At 41.3% G+C, this 16,910-nt stretch overlaps 1 protein-coding gene across 3 annotated transcripts in view; it reads left to right on the top strand.

The window, feature by feature from the left end:
* VEZT (vezatin, adherens junctions transmembrane protein) overlaps positions 1-1,853 on the top strand; it is a 45,883-nt gene extending 44,030 nt beyond the window's left edge. For all 3 annotated transcript variants that reach the window (XM_044679517.1, XM_044679516.1, XM_044679518.1), the window contains one exon: positions 746-1,853. In XM_044679517.1, the coding sequence (XP_044535452.1) occupies positions 746-1,332 (587 nt within the window). In that variant the 3' untranslated portion in view covers positions 1,333-1,853. The remainder of the gene's footprint in view (positions 1-745) is intronic.
* The last annotated feature ends 15,057 nt before the right edge of the window (positions 1,854-16,910 follow it).

Raw genomic sequence — 16,910 nt, 5'->3', positions numbered from 1 at the left:
TTAGATCGTATTGTACTAACCCCTCCTGCTGGGAGGAGAGACTGCCTGGCAAGTTACCCGTTGCTGGCAATGGGACCCACTACCTACTAACATCAAGAGGGGCTAAATAAAACTACATTTCCCTTGCAAGGACAACTTCTCCTGCCGTATGGATATCCATCATATCTATGCATTGTGCTTTGTACAGTGGCTGATCTTGAATGCAGATTTTATTTTATTAATATTTGTGTTTTTCATTGGTTTAGCGTAGGCTCTAGTGATATGCGTAGATGTGCTTTATTTTCATCAGGGATCTGTTAGATCACCAGCTTATCTGTCTGCATCTTTACCATGCTGTGTTTTAATATACAGAATATATATGAATTTGAGAGATTAGTGTTTTCTAAATTATTACATCAGGCCTTTTTCTGATACATAATTAGGAAAAGCCATGCTATTTCTTTTTAAATAAGGAATATATCATTTCAGAGATTTTCCAACATCATATCTCTAATCTCTCGAAAATCCAAGTCATCTGCTTAATTCATTTCCTTTTCTATACCTTATACATTGCTTATAATGGTTTCTGGCTTTATAATTTTCACCATTTCACCAAAAATTCCTGATTTTGTTTAACTTGGATTTTTTGTTCTTTAAAATAAATTTGATATAATTCAGATTCATATTTTGCATTTGGTATACCCAATCCCTTAATCATTAAGAGATTACCTTAGTTATTTTTTTCTTTTTTTTTTTTCCTTTTAAGCTGTGATGAAACCCTTGTCTCCTGTAGAACCAATGGAACCCATAAATAATTCAGAATCATCTGTGAATTCAGATATGGAAAAGGATGGTCATAAAGGTGAAAGTGACCCTGAAGAGGGAAATAGTGAACTCAATCCTCCCCCAAATGACACTGAGATAAGTAGGACTGAGTATTTGTATGATGATCCTTCAGACTGTCAAAATAAAGACAATTCTGTGAAGGAAAGCTTGCTTGCAGCTGCTGACGAAAAAACATGTTACCAATATGAAAGTGAAGGTGGATCTGAGCAGACCACCAAGGGTAGTGTGGAGACCCTTCAGCCAGCACTCAGTGACTCGTTACAGACCTCCATCCGGGAGAGACTGGCTCGCTTGCACCGGGGACCAGATTTCAACATCACTTCTGGTCTCGCCGCCCAGGCAGCTGCAAGATCTCTTACATTTACCAGCATGGAGGAACAGACTTTTGAAGATAGTGAGGAAGAGGAGGAAGATAAGGAAGGAGAACAGCAAAAGAGGCAAGAAAATGAAAATGAAGTAGAAGAAAGCAAGAACAAAGAAATAAACATAGAAGATGAAGGATTATAATTCTCACCACCTAAAAAATAATGTCTTAGCTTCTTAACTGGATAAAGAGGTTCAAAGTGTTCCCATTTAAAGGATGCTGAATGTAAGGAGTTTACTTTATAAGGCTTTGCAGAGAAAATCATAGTTGGAAAAAAATGATCCAGATTATTTAATTTTGTTATAAATGGCACCCTTAGGAGAGTATTTCCATTGTCTTGCATATGTGCTAACATGCAAGACCTCCCTAGAGGAAAATGCTATTTTATTATTATGACATTGACTGGTACTATGAAGAGATTTTGTTAATTTATCACTTTTAATACAAAGTGTACATTTTGTATTTCTGGCCTGAATTTATTGTTGAAAAAGGTCATTGGAAACACACAAAAAGAACATCAGAATTTGCTATGATGCCTTCTTTACTATTTCCTTTGCACTTAACTGTAGTATGTGTGTATTCCTGGCAAATCATCTGTAACTTTTTTAGTTCGTTACAATCCTAAAACAAGCATACAGTTTAAATAAAAATATTCAACTCTCCATATAATTTATGTGTCCTAGGATTTGGGGTTGGAAAGCACTTCCAAGATAACTAGAGCACCACCTTTGTGGTTTCTTACATTTCTTTATACATGTGTATCTTCAGTAGCAAGTTTTCAAGTGGTTAATGACCATTTGTAGTTGTTGGGGTTTTTTTATGTAACATTTGGTTGCAAAACCTTTAGATTTGTCTCTTGATATCTGTCCATTTAAGTTGCCTCTGTTGGCTGTCCACTGAACAAAAAAGCAACACAATCCAGTTTGGTTCTTCCTTCAGTTTAAAGGTATTACAGTATGGTCTGAATTATCATAAAATCATAAAATTTTGATCATAAAATCACAGAATCAGATTCTGATAACTTAACTGTTTAAGTGAAGAAATCATCTGCACCAAAGTTTTCAAAAGTGGCATATTGTTCTACATGGATAGTTGAGATCCTTTTTACTTTTAGCAAATGTTTGTTCTTGGCCAAAATTCTGGGACTTATCGGGAAATTAATGTGAGTGGGTATCTGGGAGTTTGCATGTTTTCTTTAAAAGATTTAATGAAACTTAAGAGAAAAATACCTTCTATGTATTGTGAGTCATTATATGTTCTTATATAAATTATGACTTGCTTTTCTAAGTTTTCAATGTTTGTCATTTTCTTATTATTGTCATTCCTTTAATTGAAATGATTTTGATAGGAGAAATTACTTAGATAACCTGCTCTGCTAAATTTCAAAAAAAATTTTTATTAACTTTTCCCACAATTAAAAGTCAATATAAAGAATTAATCTAGAGTCAGTGAGCCTGCTGTGGATTGCTTTTTCCAATTTTTATTAAAATTCCTACATGCCCACAGCTAGATTTTTTTTTAGACCCTAAGTCTGACGTAATGTTGTTCGTTTAATCACTTTTTTCCTTAAGTAGAAATTATAGAATGAGAGCTCATTAAATCTAAATGTTAATGATTACGTCTCTTACTTTACCTATATAGAACTAAACACTGGACCTAATTCTGATGTCTTCAGTTTTAGGAAAACCGAACTTTGAAAAATTACTAATGACTCTTTCTCTTAGGTACTTAAAAAAGTACACATCTGAAACTTAAATTCTAAAAGAGGATTTTTCTTGATTTCTCTTAATCTTTTCCTACGTTGGGATAAATCTTCATGATTGAACTCCTTTTTTCAAATTTGAGTTATAAGATAATATGTGGATGGCATCTAACTTCATTAGGATGCAGTTTTGGGAAATAGAACTTTTAAGACTGTGAATTGACATATGGCATACAAATGTTACTGAAACAGACGAAGAGGCCTGGTTTTCAGAAATACACACACAAGTAGATACACATACATAAATACACATATATACTTGTGTGTATATTGTGTATATATATACAAGCATAAATACATGTTTGTATATATGTACATATAAAAAAGAGACCCCTAAGTCCAAAAAATGATGATTTCTTTGTATTTAAAGCAATTAGGTAGCTCTTCTAAAATATAGCATATTAATCACTCCTGTCCTAATGAAAAGAAGGAATTACATGAACTAATCACAAAAATATTGCTTCTAAATCCAATTTCAGGCTACCTTTGTTGAAATAATTCAACTCAGAAACTTAGAAGTCGTTATTACTACAATCAGAAATACAAAAAAGGAGGATGCAGGACTGAACTGCTTTAACATGTAGTTTTTGTTTTTTTTTTTATGGATTAGGTAGAGACCTAATGCCATGGATAACAACCAAACAACCATGGAGAATTGATTTGTTTTTCTAATTTACTTCTTTCTTAAGAATATGTATATATTCTGGGTTCAAATGTTGCCTCAGCTACTTCCTAGCTGTGTGACCCTGGAGAAGTCACTTAACCCCCATTGCCTAGACCTTACTGCTCTTCTGCCTTAGGCCCAATACTCTGTATTGATTCTAAGGTGGAAGGTAAGAGTTTAAAAAAAAAAAAAAGAATACATATATTCCATGCCAGGATGTGATTAAGTCAATAGCGACCCACAAAATAATGTCATCAATAAAATGAAGCCACACCTCACAAGTGTTGTTGAAATTACAAATTTTCTTAAGTGTAGTAATTTCTCATTTATCCTTAATCACTGGAGAATGAGGTCATCCATATTAAAGGAATTTTTCAGACAAATGAAATTGGCTTTTTAAGTATCAAATTTCTCGTGTGAGCAAGTTTTGATAACCTTTTCTAAGATGTATGACTCGAGTCCCCATCTTCTCAAACAGAACATATGAACCACAGTTAAACCTTTTCATCTCAAACATCCCTTAGGACTGCAGTTATTAAAGTGTGCGGTTGAAGGCTAACAAGGTATGCCCCTTTGTTGCTCCAACACAAAAGGACTAGTTTATTTTCTGAGGATGTGGCTGAGCATCTGGTGGTTGTTGGAGTTTCCTAAACTACTGTCAGCTCTCCCTTTTTGTCACATGGCTGTTGCTTCTTACTTCTAGCAGAGCCCTCCTCCCTGATACACTTGTATAGCCAGTCCATTGCTTCTGCACTGCTGTGGAACCAGAAACCAGATAACTGACCTCTTGGGGGATTGTGTATTAAGGAGTCCTACCGAATGGAGAATGTGAGCTTTAGAACATAGATTTTTGACTTCCTGATATCTATAATGGCTAGTCTAGCTTTTTGTTGTCGTCGTTACTTTCTAGTTCTCTCCTGGGATCTAGACAGGCAAGATTTCTGGATAAGGAGAAGGAATAGGAACTAGACTTTTGATTTCAACGAAATAGGGAACTCTCCTCTACCAATACAAGGTCTTAGAAACCCGTCTAGAATACTGCGGGTTTTGCCCAGGATCACAAAGATGGTATGGTCTGTGCCAGAGGCTTAAAGTCCATCTTAGGGGCCCCTTTTTTGACAAGTGACTTCTAGAGGAAGGAGTTCTGTTAACTTCCAAATGCTACGTAAAAACAAGTTTCTAAAACCTCTGAACCTATAACTTCTTAACTAGCAGCTTTCCAACAGTTCCTTACATGATACCTATGTATGTATGTATGTATGTATGTCCGTGTGTTTTACAAACTTGTCCAAATACACCGAGTCCTTTTCAGCTGTTTTGTTCTTAGTAAGGCAGCCCCACAAACCTCATCTCCAATTGTTAAGCCATTTCAGACCATTCATTTGGGATAATAAATGCAAGCATTATTATATAGCGAATTATGTGGCTATTGGGAACCCTAAAGTAATGAGTTATTCTAAGCAGCTGAACATTCTATATAACTAAGGTTTGGCCTTAATCACAGATTTTTAAAAAACCATTTTAGATGGAAATTTTTTCTAAAATGTATTCCATATTTCCCTGACTTCTCAAAATATAGCTGATATGTGTATTGTGCTTTAAAGTTTTAAGGACACTTTGCATCTTGTTACCTCACTGAACCTTGGCAACTCTCAGAAGTCGGTGCTACAGTCGTTATCCTCATTTTAGAGATGAGGAAACTGAGGGCAAGAGAAGATAAATGATTTTTCCAGAGTCACACAGCTAGAATTGGAAGCAGTATTTGAATGCAGGTTCCTGTCTCTTCAGCCAGCCCCTTACTATCCCACACTGTCTTTCTAATTCTATATCTCAATGATCACATTGCGTGCCTCCGGACCTATTAAAGTGAATAGGATTGTTTGCTGCTCCTAAATTAAATGGCCCCACTCTGCTGTGTTTCTGTTTTAAGTTTTGTTTCTGTTGATGCCAGAATATTGATTTCTTGTGAGTTGTCGTTTTACAGTCTGTAATCATCCTCTTCTTCCTTCAGTTTTAGTGCTGCTTATGTGGTGATAACTAAGCTCAGTGGAGCCAAGTATGAAATAAAAATAAAGAGGACAGACAGCAAAGTTTAGAGCATAAATTTCTGTAACATTTATTTTGTCTCCTTAAGTTTAAAAAATATTACTTTGTGAATCCTGACTGTTCCAGGTTGTTTAATCATTGAGTTTCTCATAGGAGAAATCTTACTGTACAGAAAGACTATTATTGATTGCGGGACTTTCCACTGTGTTTTGATTTCTATTGGGAGGACCTCTTGCTGTGATTAAAACTAGACCATTCAGACACGTGTGGTGAGAATTAACAGTTTTACCCAGAGCATTTTCTTTCTGAATAAGAAATCAGATTCCTCAGAGGGGAGGCTTGAGTGTCTCAGTTATTCTTCTGGCAGGCTGCGTTGTTTATCTGTACCTTTAAAACAAGAAAAAAAAAAAATTAGTGGATCCTCTCTGGATGTTTTAAGTCCAACATAGTCACATTTAACCAGAGATCATGAGAAGCAATGTGGTAGCTAAGACAGCTGGCACTTGAAGGCAGGACCTGAGTTCAGGTCTTGCTTCCAACACAGGAATTTTTAACCTGAACTATGAACTTTTAAAAAAGAATTTGTAGCACAAATTTCAGCATAATTGGTTTCCTTCTCAGTACTATTTATTTTATTTGTTATATACTTGAAACATCACTCTGAGAAGGAGTCTGTAGGTTTTTAACAGAGCCAAAAGGGTCCAAGTCAGACACAAAAAAAAGGTTAAGAAGCCCTTAACACATACTATGAGTCACTTGACTTCTCATTGCCCTAGCAATATATATCACTGATCCCTTTGGCAGACTGGTGAAACCTATGGACTCCTCCTTAGGGGAAAAAAGAAAAACATTTTTAATTTATAATCAAAGGAAAGATTAAATTTTTTGTTGTTCAGTCATTTCCAGCTCTTTGAGACTTTATGAGCTGTACTGTCCCTGGTGTTTTCTTACTGGAGTGTTTTGTCATTTCCTTCTCCAGTGGATTAAGGAAAATAGAGGTTAAATGACTTGCCCAGAGTCACACAGCTAGTAAAATCTGAGAACGGATTTGAACTCAGGAAGGTGAGTCTTCCTGACTCCAGGCTCAGCACTCTATCCACTGAACCACCTAGATTCTTCTAATTTAATTTCAGGCAAGTGAAAATAAGGATTTTGTTTTTCTCATCCAACTTCACAGACACTTGAAATTTATCCACAACCCTCTGAACTCCAGATTCTGAGCTTTTATGTTTCAGTGAAGGTGCTGAACTGCATTAGTGAGGAGGAATTTCCTTATCTGGGAGTTCCCTACAACATTGAAATCACAGGTCTAGTCCCAAACCCATAGAGGGTAGTGAAATTGTAGAAAAATAACTTTATCACTTGAAAAAATTACATTTATAAAAGCTAAATGAATTGTTCCGTTTTTGACCTGATTGTCAAACATTTGATTTATTTTTTCCTACATTAATTCTATTTCTTACAAAATTTTCTTCCAGCGAGATTTAATCTGCTAAATTCTCAATGATGGCATTATTTTCTCTGAGAAAAAAATGAACATTTGGCAAATTTGATTTGGTACGGGTTCATTTAAATTGTTAATATTAACTCAGATCCCTGGTGTGTAAAATCCCTGAGCAATACAGTTTTGTCACTTCCTTTCTGTATCTCAGTCACCATTTGCTAATTCAGCCTTTCCCACATAGACTGTCTTTAAAATAAAGAGACCGTAGAAGTGACCTGGATACAGTCTCATTACTCAGTGTCACAACCAATACAGATAAGTCAATTACCTGGGAGGCAACCGTGCCATAGATAAGGGCGGGGGTAAGGAGAAAATAGGTCACTTCGGAGAGATCTCAAGATCTTGAAAAAAGTATTCAGAATGAAATATATCTGAAGCATCTTTCTGTCTTTGCTAATGATTCTGCAGGGATACCAAGCCTAGAGTTTGAGTAATTGATCAGGAAAATGGCCCAGAATTTGACTCCACTCCTGCCTTCATGTTTAGAGAAAAGCTGCCCAATTCAGTGCAATTTCAGCCATGGGGTGGGTAGAAAAATAAAGATAACTAACTGCCCAGCCTGGAAAATCCTGCCTAAGAGGATGACAGATGAGGAAGAGAGAGAAAAGGCTTCCAGGACCCACACTGGTAACTCCGAAAGGAGGCAACCTTTATAAAAAAAGAATTGGAAGATGACCCTGCAGCAAAAGGAGATGCAAGATCCTAAAATATAATTAACAGAAAGGGCTGGTTTCATTTTTGCAATAGTTATATAATTTTAATGTGTAAGCCAGGGGACAGGGGAGTCAATGTATTTAATCCACACATAACAAACTTCCCAGCTCGATTGTATTAAATTATTGCTCTAATACATTAAACACAGAGCCTGGCACGTAGTTGGTGCTTAAAAAATAAAAGTTTATTGACTAGCAGACTGGAGCCTAATCAAAATCATGTCCACCTTTAAGAATGAAATTATGTTAAATTCAGTCGTTGTTTTGATTATTTGTTTTTACCCCCTAAATTGGGTGTATTGGTTTCTTGATATCGCAGAGGACAGTTTGAAAATATGTATTTTCTACTCTATTCCAACTCTCAAAAATGAGTGTTCATAGAGGTAAAGAGATATTTCTTATTTCTTTGTAATCATACTATCTTTATCATTTATTTTATCCCAACTAGCATGTGACCTGGAAATTATTTAAACTACTGAATGATCATTTTTATGATTTCTACAGAATGATTTTCTTTCTTCCAAAGTAAAATTTTTTTTAACCCTTTCTATCTTAGTAACAATTTTTAAGACAGAAGGTCAAGGGGCAGTGAGGTGGCTCATTGTGGATAGAGCACCAGGCCTGGAGACCGGAGGTCCTGGGTTCAAATCTGGCCTCAGACATTTCCTACTTATGTGATCCTGGGCAAGTCGCTTAACCCCCTTTGCCTAGTCCTTACTACTCTTCTGCCTTGGAACCAGTATATGGTATTGACAGAAGGTAAGGGGTTGGAAAAAAAAAAAAAAAGGAAGGGCAAGGACTAGGCAAAAGGAGTTATGTGACTTGCCCAGGGTCATACAGCTAGGAAATATAAGGCCAGATTTCTCTGGCCTTACATGCAGACTCCAGGCTTGGCGTTCTATCCACTGTGCCACCTTAGCTGCCCCTTGCCCTTTGGTCTTAAGAGTTGCCACGAAGACAAAAAATAAGAGTTAAAAAAATTTTTTCAGCTCGTTTTAAAATAACAGGATTCCTGTTCTCATCCTTATTGAACAACCTGAGCAGCCTATTGAACACTAGCACTTAGTACTTGATCAAGAGTGAAAGTGGCATCTGCTCTAAAAAAAGACATTTTCCATCCCCTAGACACTGGTCTGAGAGGCCCCTTGAAGGTTTTTGGTGGCAGATTGTGATTTGTATAAATTATGGTCTAGGAATGCTGAACCAAATTAGGGTCTTGGACCCATCTTCAGAAGCAGTCCTCAAACTGAAGATGGATTCAGATCTGCCTCCCTAAATCTCTTTGGCCAGAACCAATTCACTTTCTGAGGTGAAAGTGTTATCCTGTTGTGTGATGGGAAATGACAGTGTTTGCCCGGGCCCCCCAATTCTTGGCATTCACCACGCTGAGTTAGTGAGCTTTTTACCCATCACCAGATGTATTCTTACAAAGGTCAGTACCAATCTCTCATGATTGTGAAGGCAGACTTCCCCACTAAGGTAGCCTGGGCTGACAGAGTTAGAAATGAGTCTGAACCAAATGTTCACTGTCCTTACATTTTGGTTCAACATTTTATGCAATAAAGAAAATGTAAGCACATATTTCTGTATTCCTGCTCTGCTGTTGGGTTCTTTAATAGCCTGGCATAATTTCTTGTTACTAATTACCTGACTCTTGGACCCATGGTCCTATGTGTTTTTATTAATTGGTCTAAGTCAGAAAGGACTACCCCTCTCCCAACAAAGGGTTAGAATCACTTATGTAAGAGAACATTTTTGATAGTGATTTCCACTCAGTATGGTTAGATTGTCTTATGATAACCGAAGCAAGACTGATCAGAAGGTATGTATTGAATGGCAGGGAGAGTCCTAAGAATTGGTTGAAATTCATGACCAACGTCAAATACTTCATTAGCTTGCGTTGTCAGATGGTTTGGTCCCTTCAGGTTGATCCTGAATAATTAACAGTCAGTTCTCTGTTTCGATAGCCATGAAGCTATTGCTTACAGAGCTCTCTCCTGTTTCTTTGATCTTTCATCAGTTGCCCAATTTTTCTTTTCCTTACTTACAGGTCAAAAAAAAAAAAAACCTCACAGTTCCACGCATATGGGTAGAGCCTCCACCCAGTTAGATCTTGTCTTCATAGATGGCTGCTCTGGTTGAAAAACTTTCATCCCTTGGAGACTACCCTTGTGACAATAAATATCTCTGAATTTAGCAAAGCTGAGGTTTTCTCATCATGCACACATTCTGTTGTATGGTTATTAAGATGATATAGACTGCCTTACCAGTGCCTTTTTATGGTCCAGTTTGCATTTGGATTCCTGTTGGAAACAAAAAGGTTAGCTATTTGAAAGATGTTATTTAATCATCTCTATGATTTTTAACTTATACCTGAATAAGCACCTAATTTTTTTTATCTCTGATGTTACATGAGGTTTTCCTATTTTACTTGGAATTAAGTATGTGGGTACTGTTAAGGAACACCCCATGGTGTTGACCTAATCAACATTGTTTCTATATAACTTTGTTAATTTAATCAAACCTCCCAACAAAGTCATAAAAACTTATAGTGATGTCTTTTGACCAACCACCCAACTAGTTTTTTGAGATTTTAATTTTTTTCTTGTTGCTACTGGCAAAACAACAAAGGTGAACATTTTCATAGATGGAGAAGCGGGAAAAGGAGATCATATGTGAAACTTGAAGTCTCTGTTACAACTAGTTTTTTCAAAGTATATAATATGTCACTGACAAATATAAAGCTATCCTGCTTCACCTTCTGAACTTCCTTCTGTTCTTTCCTAAGCATTTTTAGTAGTTTTCTGTTTGGTATCATCACTTACCCTCTCTGAAAATTCCTCCATTGTAACAAATAAACTTAATCACTTAAAGAAATCAACGTTTTGGACATATCTGAAAATGTCATTCTCATTTTGCACCTCCAGACTACCATCTTTTGAGCAAGATAACAGAAATCATATTTCATTTTCTTCTGGAGTTTGATGGGAGTTTATTTCTTTAAGATATAGTTATTATTGTACCAGATGTTCTCTGGGTTCTTCTGGCTTCCCTCTACATCAGTATGTACAAGTCTTCCCAACTTTCTCTGAATTTGTCCTTTAAAAAAATTTTACACTATAATTAAGTGTTCCAATACATTTGTATGCTGTAATTTGTTCAAACGTTCTCCAATGGATAGGCACCCACTTTGTTGCTAGTTCTTTGCTATGATAAAAAGTGCCACTATGAATATTTTTGTATGTAAGTCCTTTCACTTTTTCTTTTCTTCTTTGGATTATAGGCTTAGTAGTGTTATTACTGGATCAAAGCATATGCAAATTTAGTAACTCTTTGTGCATAATTCCATATTACTTTCCAGAATTACTTTACTCTTCACAGGTCTACAGTGTATTAGTACTATTTCTCTCTTCCACAGCCCCTCCAACATTTATCATTTTCCTTTTTTTTAAAAATCAACCTTATTAAGAAAGAGGACTTCAGATTTATTATAATTTGAAGTTCTCTTATTGATTTGGAATTTTTTTATATGGCCACTAATAACTTTTCTTTTGAGAACTGCCTGATTGTGTCCTTTGATGATTTACCTATTGGGAAATGATCTTTGTTGGAATTTTATTTATTTGGAATCAGTTCCTGTATATCTTGGATGTCAAGAGTAATAATAGCAGCTAGTATTTATGTAGCACTTTAAAAGTCTCATGTGATCCTCACAACAGTCATGGTAGGTAGGTAGGTGCTGTTACTTGCATTTTTATTGATGAGGTTAAATGATTAGTCCAGGTTTGCACAGCTAGTAAGGGTCTGAGGCAGGAACTAAATTCAGATCTTCTCCACTCCAGGTCCAGTGCTCTAGCCATTTTACCACCTCGTGGCCCCAAGTAAAGATATGAGACCTATACCGGAGACACTCGCTGCTGAGCTATCTCCCCAGGGTACTCCAAGCACTCGTTTATAACCTTGTTCCTATGGAACGAAATCCTGGGGAGGTCGTTTCGCCTCACATCGTATTTTCTGTAGAGCTAATGGATGGCAACCAGGGCATACTTCTATTCATTTATTAACGTTTTGAGAAAATGCAAAGATCCAACGTTTACCCAAATGTGTAGCTTTGTTTGTTTTATTCTGCTTCTAATTATCAGACTAAAGGCCATCTCAAAGGCTGTACCACGTTAGCTCACTCATCTGTGCCCATTTAAGTAATGAAGAACTTCATCTGTTTGCTTCACTGAGAGTAAGTGAAATTCTATCATGTTTCTGTGCGATATAAGCATTCCTGACTTTGTTCCTGTTGGAGCCTCTGTTTATCTTCTCTCCTGTGTGCTGGCATTACTGATTATAAACATGGAATAACCTGTTGTGGCGCCCCAAGCCTGTGCCGTCCCTCATACGCCAGCCGGGGCTGCTGGGTCTCTCGAGCTTGAGAGTTCTTGGGCTAAAGTCAAGTGAATGTCCACCCGGAGGTGGGGCCATCATGGTTAGCCCCTTGAGGTAGAAGGCTACCCGGCCAGGCTAGGTCAGAAACACAAAGCAAGTCATGGCTTCTGTGCTGGTCAGGATTGAAGGTCTTCAGGCCTGTGAGCAAGAGGAAGACCCAGTCCCCCAAAAAGGGGGATATATGGGAATAGGTGGTGGCTTAGAGAGTTCAAGCTTGTTTACATAGTAAGTCCTTGAAGTTTTCACTTTAAAGACTAAAAATTTGGGTGCTGAACTGTTTGAATGTTCTTTATAAATATCATTTGAGAATATTATTTCAGAGGTTATTTATACCTTTTTGATCACTGTTTTCTATGTAAGAACTAAACCATTCCTATCCTCATTAAGAATGTGTATCTTGGAAAATTTTAAATTTTTCTTTTTAAAACTGTTTTTTATATCATTTTCTGATTGTGAAGGTTTTGTTTTTCTTTCATTCAGTAAGGTATGGTGTCTGTGTTTCTAAGACTATCCATGGTATATCCTGTTTCTCTCATTTTGCATTAAAATCTGTACTTCCTTATTCCTTTTCTTCGGGCTCATTCTTTACTCTGTCTCCAACAAGAATTCATGGACCCATTCAGAGTTTTAACACCAGCACTTCCATTTTCTCTCTCCCTCTTCCTTTCTACTACCTTTTCCCCCACCAAAAGTATCTTTCCGAACTCAAAAAATGCACTATTGTTGGCCAGACTTTGCTTAGTTGTACAAGTCTCAAGGGGTGTATGTGTGTGTGCATGTATGTGTGCGTGCATGTGTGTGTGTGTGTGTGTGTGTGTGTGTTTTCTCCCAGCCAGTGGCTCAAAAATTATTATCCATAATGAAATAAAAACAGTGGCTTGGGTTAAATGACTTCTCTTTTCACCCCCTTCCATGGACCTGGCCAGCCCCTAGCAAAGCTCTCATCTTTTATTTTTAGGCTTGCCACAATAGCATAGCCGTGGAGTATAAGAATAACATTAACCTCAGTTAGGTCGAGTGTGGTTTTCGCCTGAATCAGTAAGTGAACTTTCCATTTGGATAGAGTCCGAGCACATTTACCCTTTTATTTGTGGAGGCGGTCCTAGACCCGGCTAAAACCCAGCGCGCACAGTAAAACTGTCCTGTTGGGTGGGGGGGAGGCAGAGGTGGGCTGGGGGGGAGACAGAGGTGGGCTGGGGGCGGGCTTACAAATACTCCCTCGTTATTTCATCCGCTGCAAATCTATACATTACAGGGAGGGCATTTTGGGAGACGGTAACACAACAGTTGGGATAGGTGCCATCACCTGACCGTACCTAACTCTAAAATCGTTAGGTAGATGGTAACCCAAGTGGTAATCATTTCTGGTCTTCACAATTTGCTTCTGGAGGTCTTTAGCCGAGGTGCTGTACCCGTTTAACACGTAGTTGGCAAACAACAGCTTTCCCTGGATGTACATCTGAAAATTGTAATGAAACAGATTAAAATGTGTATCTAACGAAAGTCCCAGGAGCCAAAATTTTACTCTTCATGTGAAAAGAAGACAAATGTGCCACCAAAAAAAAAAAAAAAAGGGAGAAAGTCATCTTCATATGTAGCCTTCTTACAAAACACTGGGCTAGATTTTTTTTTTTTAACCCTTGTACTTCGGTGTTTTGTCTCATAGGTGGAAGAGTGGTAAGGGTGGGCAATGGGGGTCAAGTGACTTGCCCAGGGTCACACAGCTGGGAAGTGGCTGAGGCCAGGTTTGAACCCAGGACCTCCCATCTCTAGGCCTGACTCTCACTCCACTGAGCTACCCAGCTGCCCCCTGGGCTAGATTTTATATTAAGCTGATAGGCTTATCCGTGGTCAGCATGCCAACCAGAGGAATCCAGAACTAGGGTGTAATTTGGTTGGATGGATTAGATTGAAGACAAGAAAGAAACTGCAGTGAAAAGAGGACCCAAGTTCAAATCCTACCCACTTCTATCTGTTGAACTTTGGATAAGTGGCCTCTCTGGGTGCGTTTCCAAATCTGTGAAATTATGTCCCTTCCCCACCTAAATCTGTGACCCTGTGAATTCCGATTCTGTTTTACAAATAGGATAGGAAAAATAGGAAAGTGTTTCTATAGTCATCAGGTCTCCTCAGTGACAGAAGTGGGACCCACCTTGTTGAACACGAGCACCACCGTGTACCGGGAGGAGGTGACAGTCAGAAGGGGAAGACTGGCAAGTCAGCAAGAGGTAATCTGACCACATAGAAACTAAATCAGGGGGCAGCTGGGTGGCTCAGTGGATGGAGAGCCAGGCCTGCAGACGGGAGGTCCTGGGTTCAAATCCGGCCTCAGACACTTCCCAGCTGTGTGACCCTGGGCAAGTCACTTGACCCCCATTGCCCACCCTTACCACTCTTCCACCTATAAGCCAATACCCAGAAGGTATGAGTTTTTCAAAAATGGTTTAATGCATCACTAAAAAAGCCCGAGCATTCAGATCAATGCAGTAACGTCTCCTGAGTGGAGAGCACAGGCGCCATTTGTGTGAATGACAGAATATCTCTCTAGAAGGGGAAGCCGTGCGGCTGCCATTGGCCTGCGAGCCAGAAGCAGGGAGGTCCTGGGAGGAGGCCCCACCGTAGGCCGCTTATCACGCTGGGTGATCGTTTTAGGGGCCCCCAAGAGAACTTGGAAACCGTGTGATGGAGGACGCCTCGGAGGTCATTCAGATAACGGGCAGAGACGTTGAGGCTGGGCAGGAGAAGCGGGGGCGGGCGGGGTGGGCCGCGTCTTGCCCATGAAGGGTCCGGAAGAGAGCGTTGATGAGGATGTGTAGAGCTCCGGCCCAGGACGGGGCCCTCATTCGCGGCAATCCTACCTCGCGTTTGCCTGGGTTACTGCTCGAGGACGGCCACCCTGGGAGGGAGGTGCTGTCCTTGTCCCTATTTTACAGATGAGGAAACTGAGGCAGAGCCGGGCCAAGCCCACTTGCTGAGATCGCTCAGCCAGTGAGTGCTGAGGCCGGATGGGCCCGGGGGCCTCCCTGCGTCCCGTCCCCCCTCGCCGCCCGAGCTCCCGCAGCGCCAGACATCCGGCCCTTTTCACAAGAGCCGTCTCGGCTCGGACGAGGCTTTGGCCCTGCGGCGGCATTGCTTGAGAAGAGAAGGAATCCCCAGAGCGGCCTCCCTTAGGGAGTGGCGGATCTCGGCGCCCCCTTCCCGGGTTCTCTTGGCCAGGAGAGTAGAGCCGTTTGCATGTACAGACGGAGAAAGGGAGGCCGCTGGGTCCAGTGACTCGCCCAGGGTCACACGGCTACTGAATGCGTGAGGCCCAGCCTGCGGCCCCTGCTGCGGGGAGGCGGGTGAGGCTCTGGCGGGGAATCCCTTTCCAAGCCCTCGCCTTGGTCTCGGCCTCCCTGGCGGGTGTCCCGTCCGCCGCGGGCCGGTGGAGCCGCTGCCCAGGCGGGATTCCAAGCAAGCCGCCTTGGCGGGGGCAGGCCGGGCTCAGGAGGAGACTCGGGCGCACAGAAGGGGGCAGATCTGGGCCCAGAGGAGGGACCCGCCGGCTCCGCGGAGGCTCCGGTCCTGGGGGCTCCCCTCTCGTCCTGGCGGGGCAGCGCTCCCTGGAAGAGGCCCAGAGGCGCCGGGATCCAGAGAAGGCCGAGCAGCCCATCCCGGACGCGGCTCTGGCCGGAAGGGCCGAGCTGGAGGCCATGAGCAGCCCCTGGGATGGGCCCGAGAAAGCTCTGTGAGGGGGTCCTGCGGGGACACGGGGGTCCTGGAGGCTTCACCTCCAGCGGGGTGACCCGGATAAGCAGCCCTCCGGGCCTCGGTTTACCCTTCTGCAAAGTGGGCGCCTTCCCAAGAGCTCCGGCTCTGTCGGCCTGTCCAGATGAGGGCGGATCCCCTCGGCAGCCCCGTAAGCGGGTGTCGTGCCGGGGCAGATGGAGGCGAACGGCGCACGCGGCTTGTCTGGGCTTCCCACAGTCAGACGAAGTGAAACGGATGAAAAGGGCGTCTGTGGGCTCGGAGACCCACGTTCAGATCTTACCACAGACGCCGCCGGGACCTTGTGCGAGGGGCGGCGCCGCGGGCCTCCGTTTCCCCACCTGTAAAACGAGGGGTTTGGACTGTGGTCAGCCGCCGCCCTGCCTCGGTCACTTGGGCTGCCCGGGGGCTCGCTTCCTGGCCTGACGGGTGGGGCGGCTGCCTGGCCCCGAGCTCGGCCCCATGTACTGGGGAGCCCCGCAGGGACGATGCCCGCCTGGGGGAGGCCTCTGCCCGGCACCAGGCGCCCCGCGGCGGAGCTCTGGCCCAAACGGAGCAGCACGTTTACAGGCGGACGCCCCCCCGGGGGGAGATGGCATCCCCTCCTTCCTCTCCATCTCTGTCCCAGGGAGGGGCACGGGCAGGCCTGAACTCGATCAGTCTTAATTCCTATATTTTACTCCACTGGAAAGTCTTCAAAGCGATCTAGTAAAGCCTTCATAGGCTTGGCCAGGCAAAAAAACAATGGAAAGCTCCGGGTGGTTTTTTGTAATGGGCTAATTATGAGTCGGGCGGCTTTTTGGGGCCGAGCTCTGAAGTCTTATAAAGGTTCCCTTGCTTAGAAGAAT

The sequence above is a fragment of the Gracilinanus agilis genome, chromosome 5, assembly GCF_016433145.1.
Source record: "Gracilinanus agilis isolate LMUSP501 chromosome 5, AgileGrace, whole genome shotgun sequence".
Taxonomy (NCBI): Eukaryota; Metazoa; Chordata; class Mammalia; order Didelphimorphia; family Didelphidae; genus Gracilinanus; species Gracilinanus agilis.
This window is presented reverse-complemented; position numbering and strand designations above follow the sequence as displayed.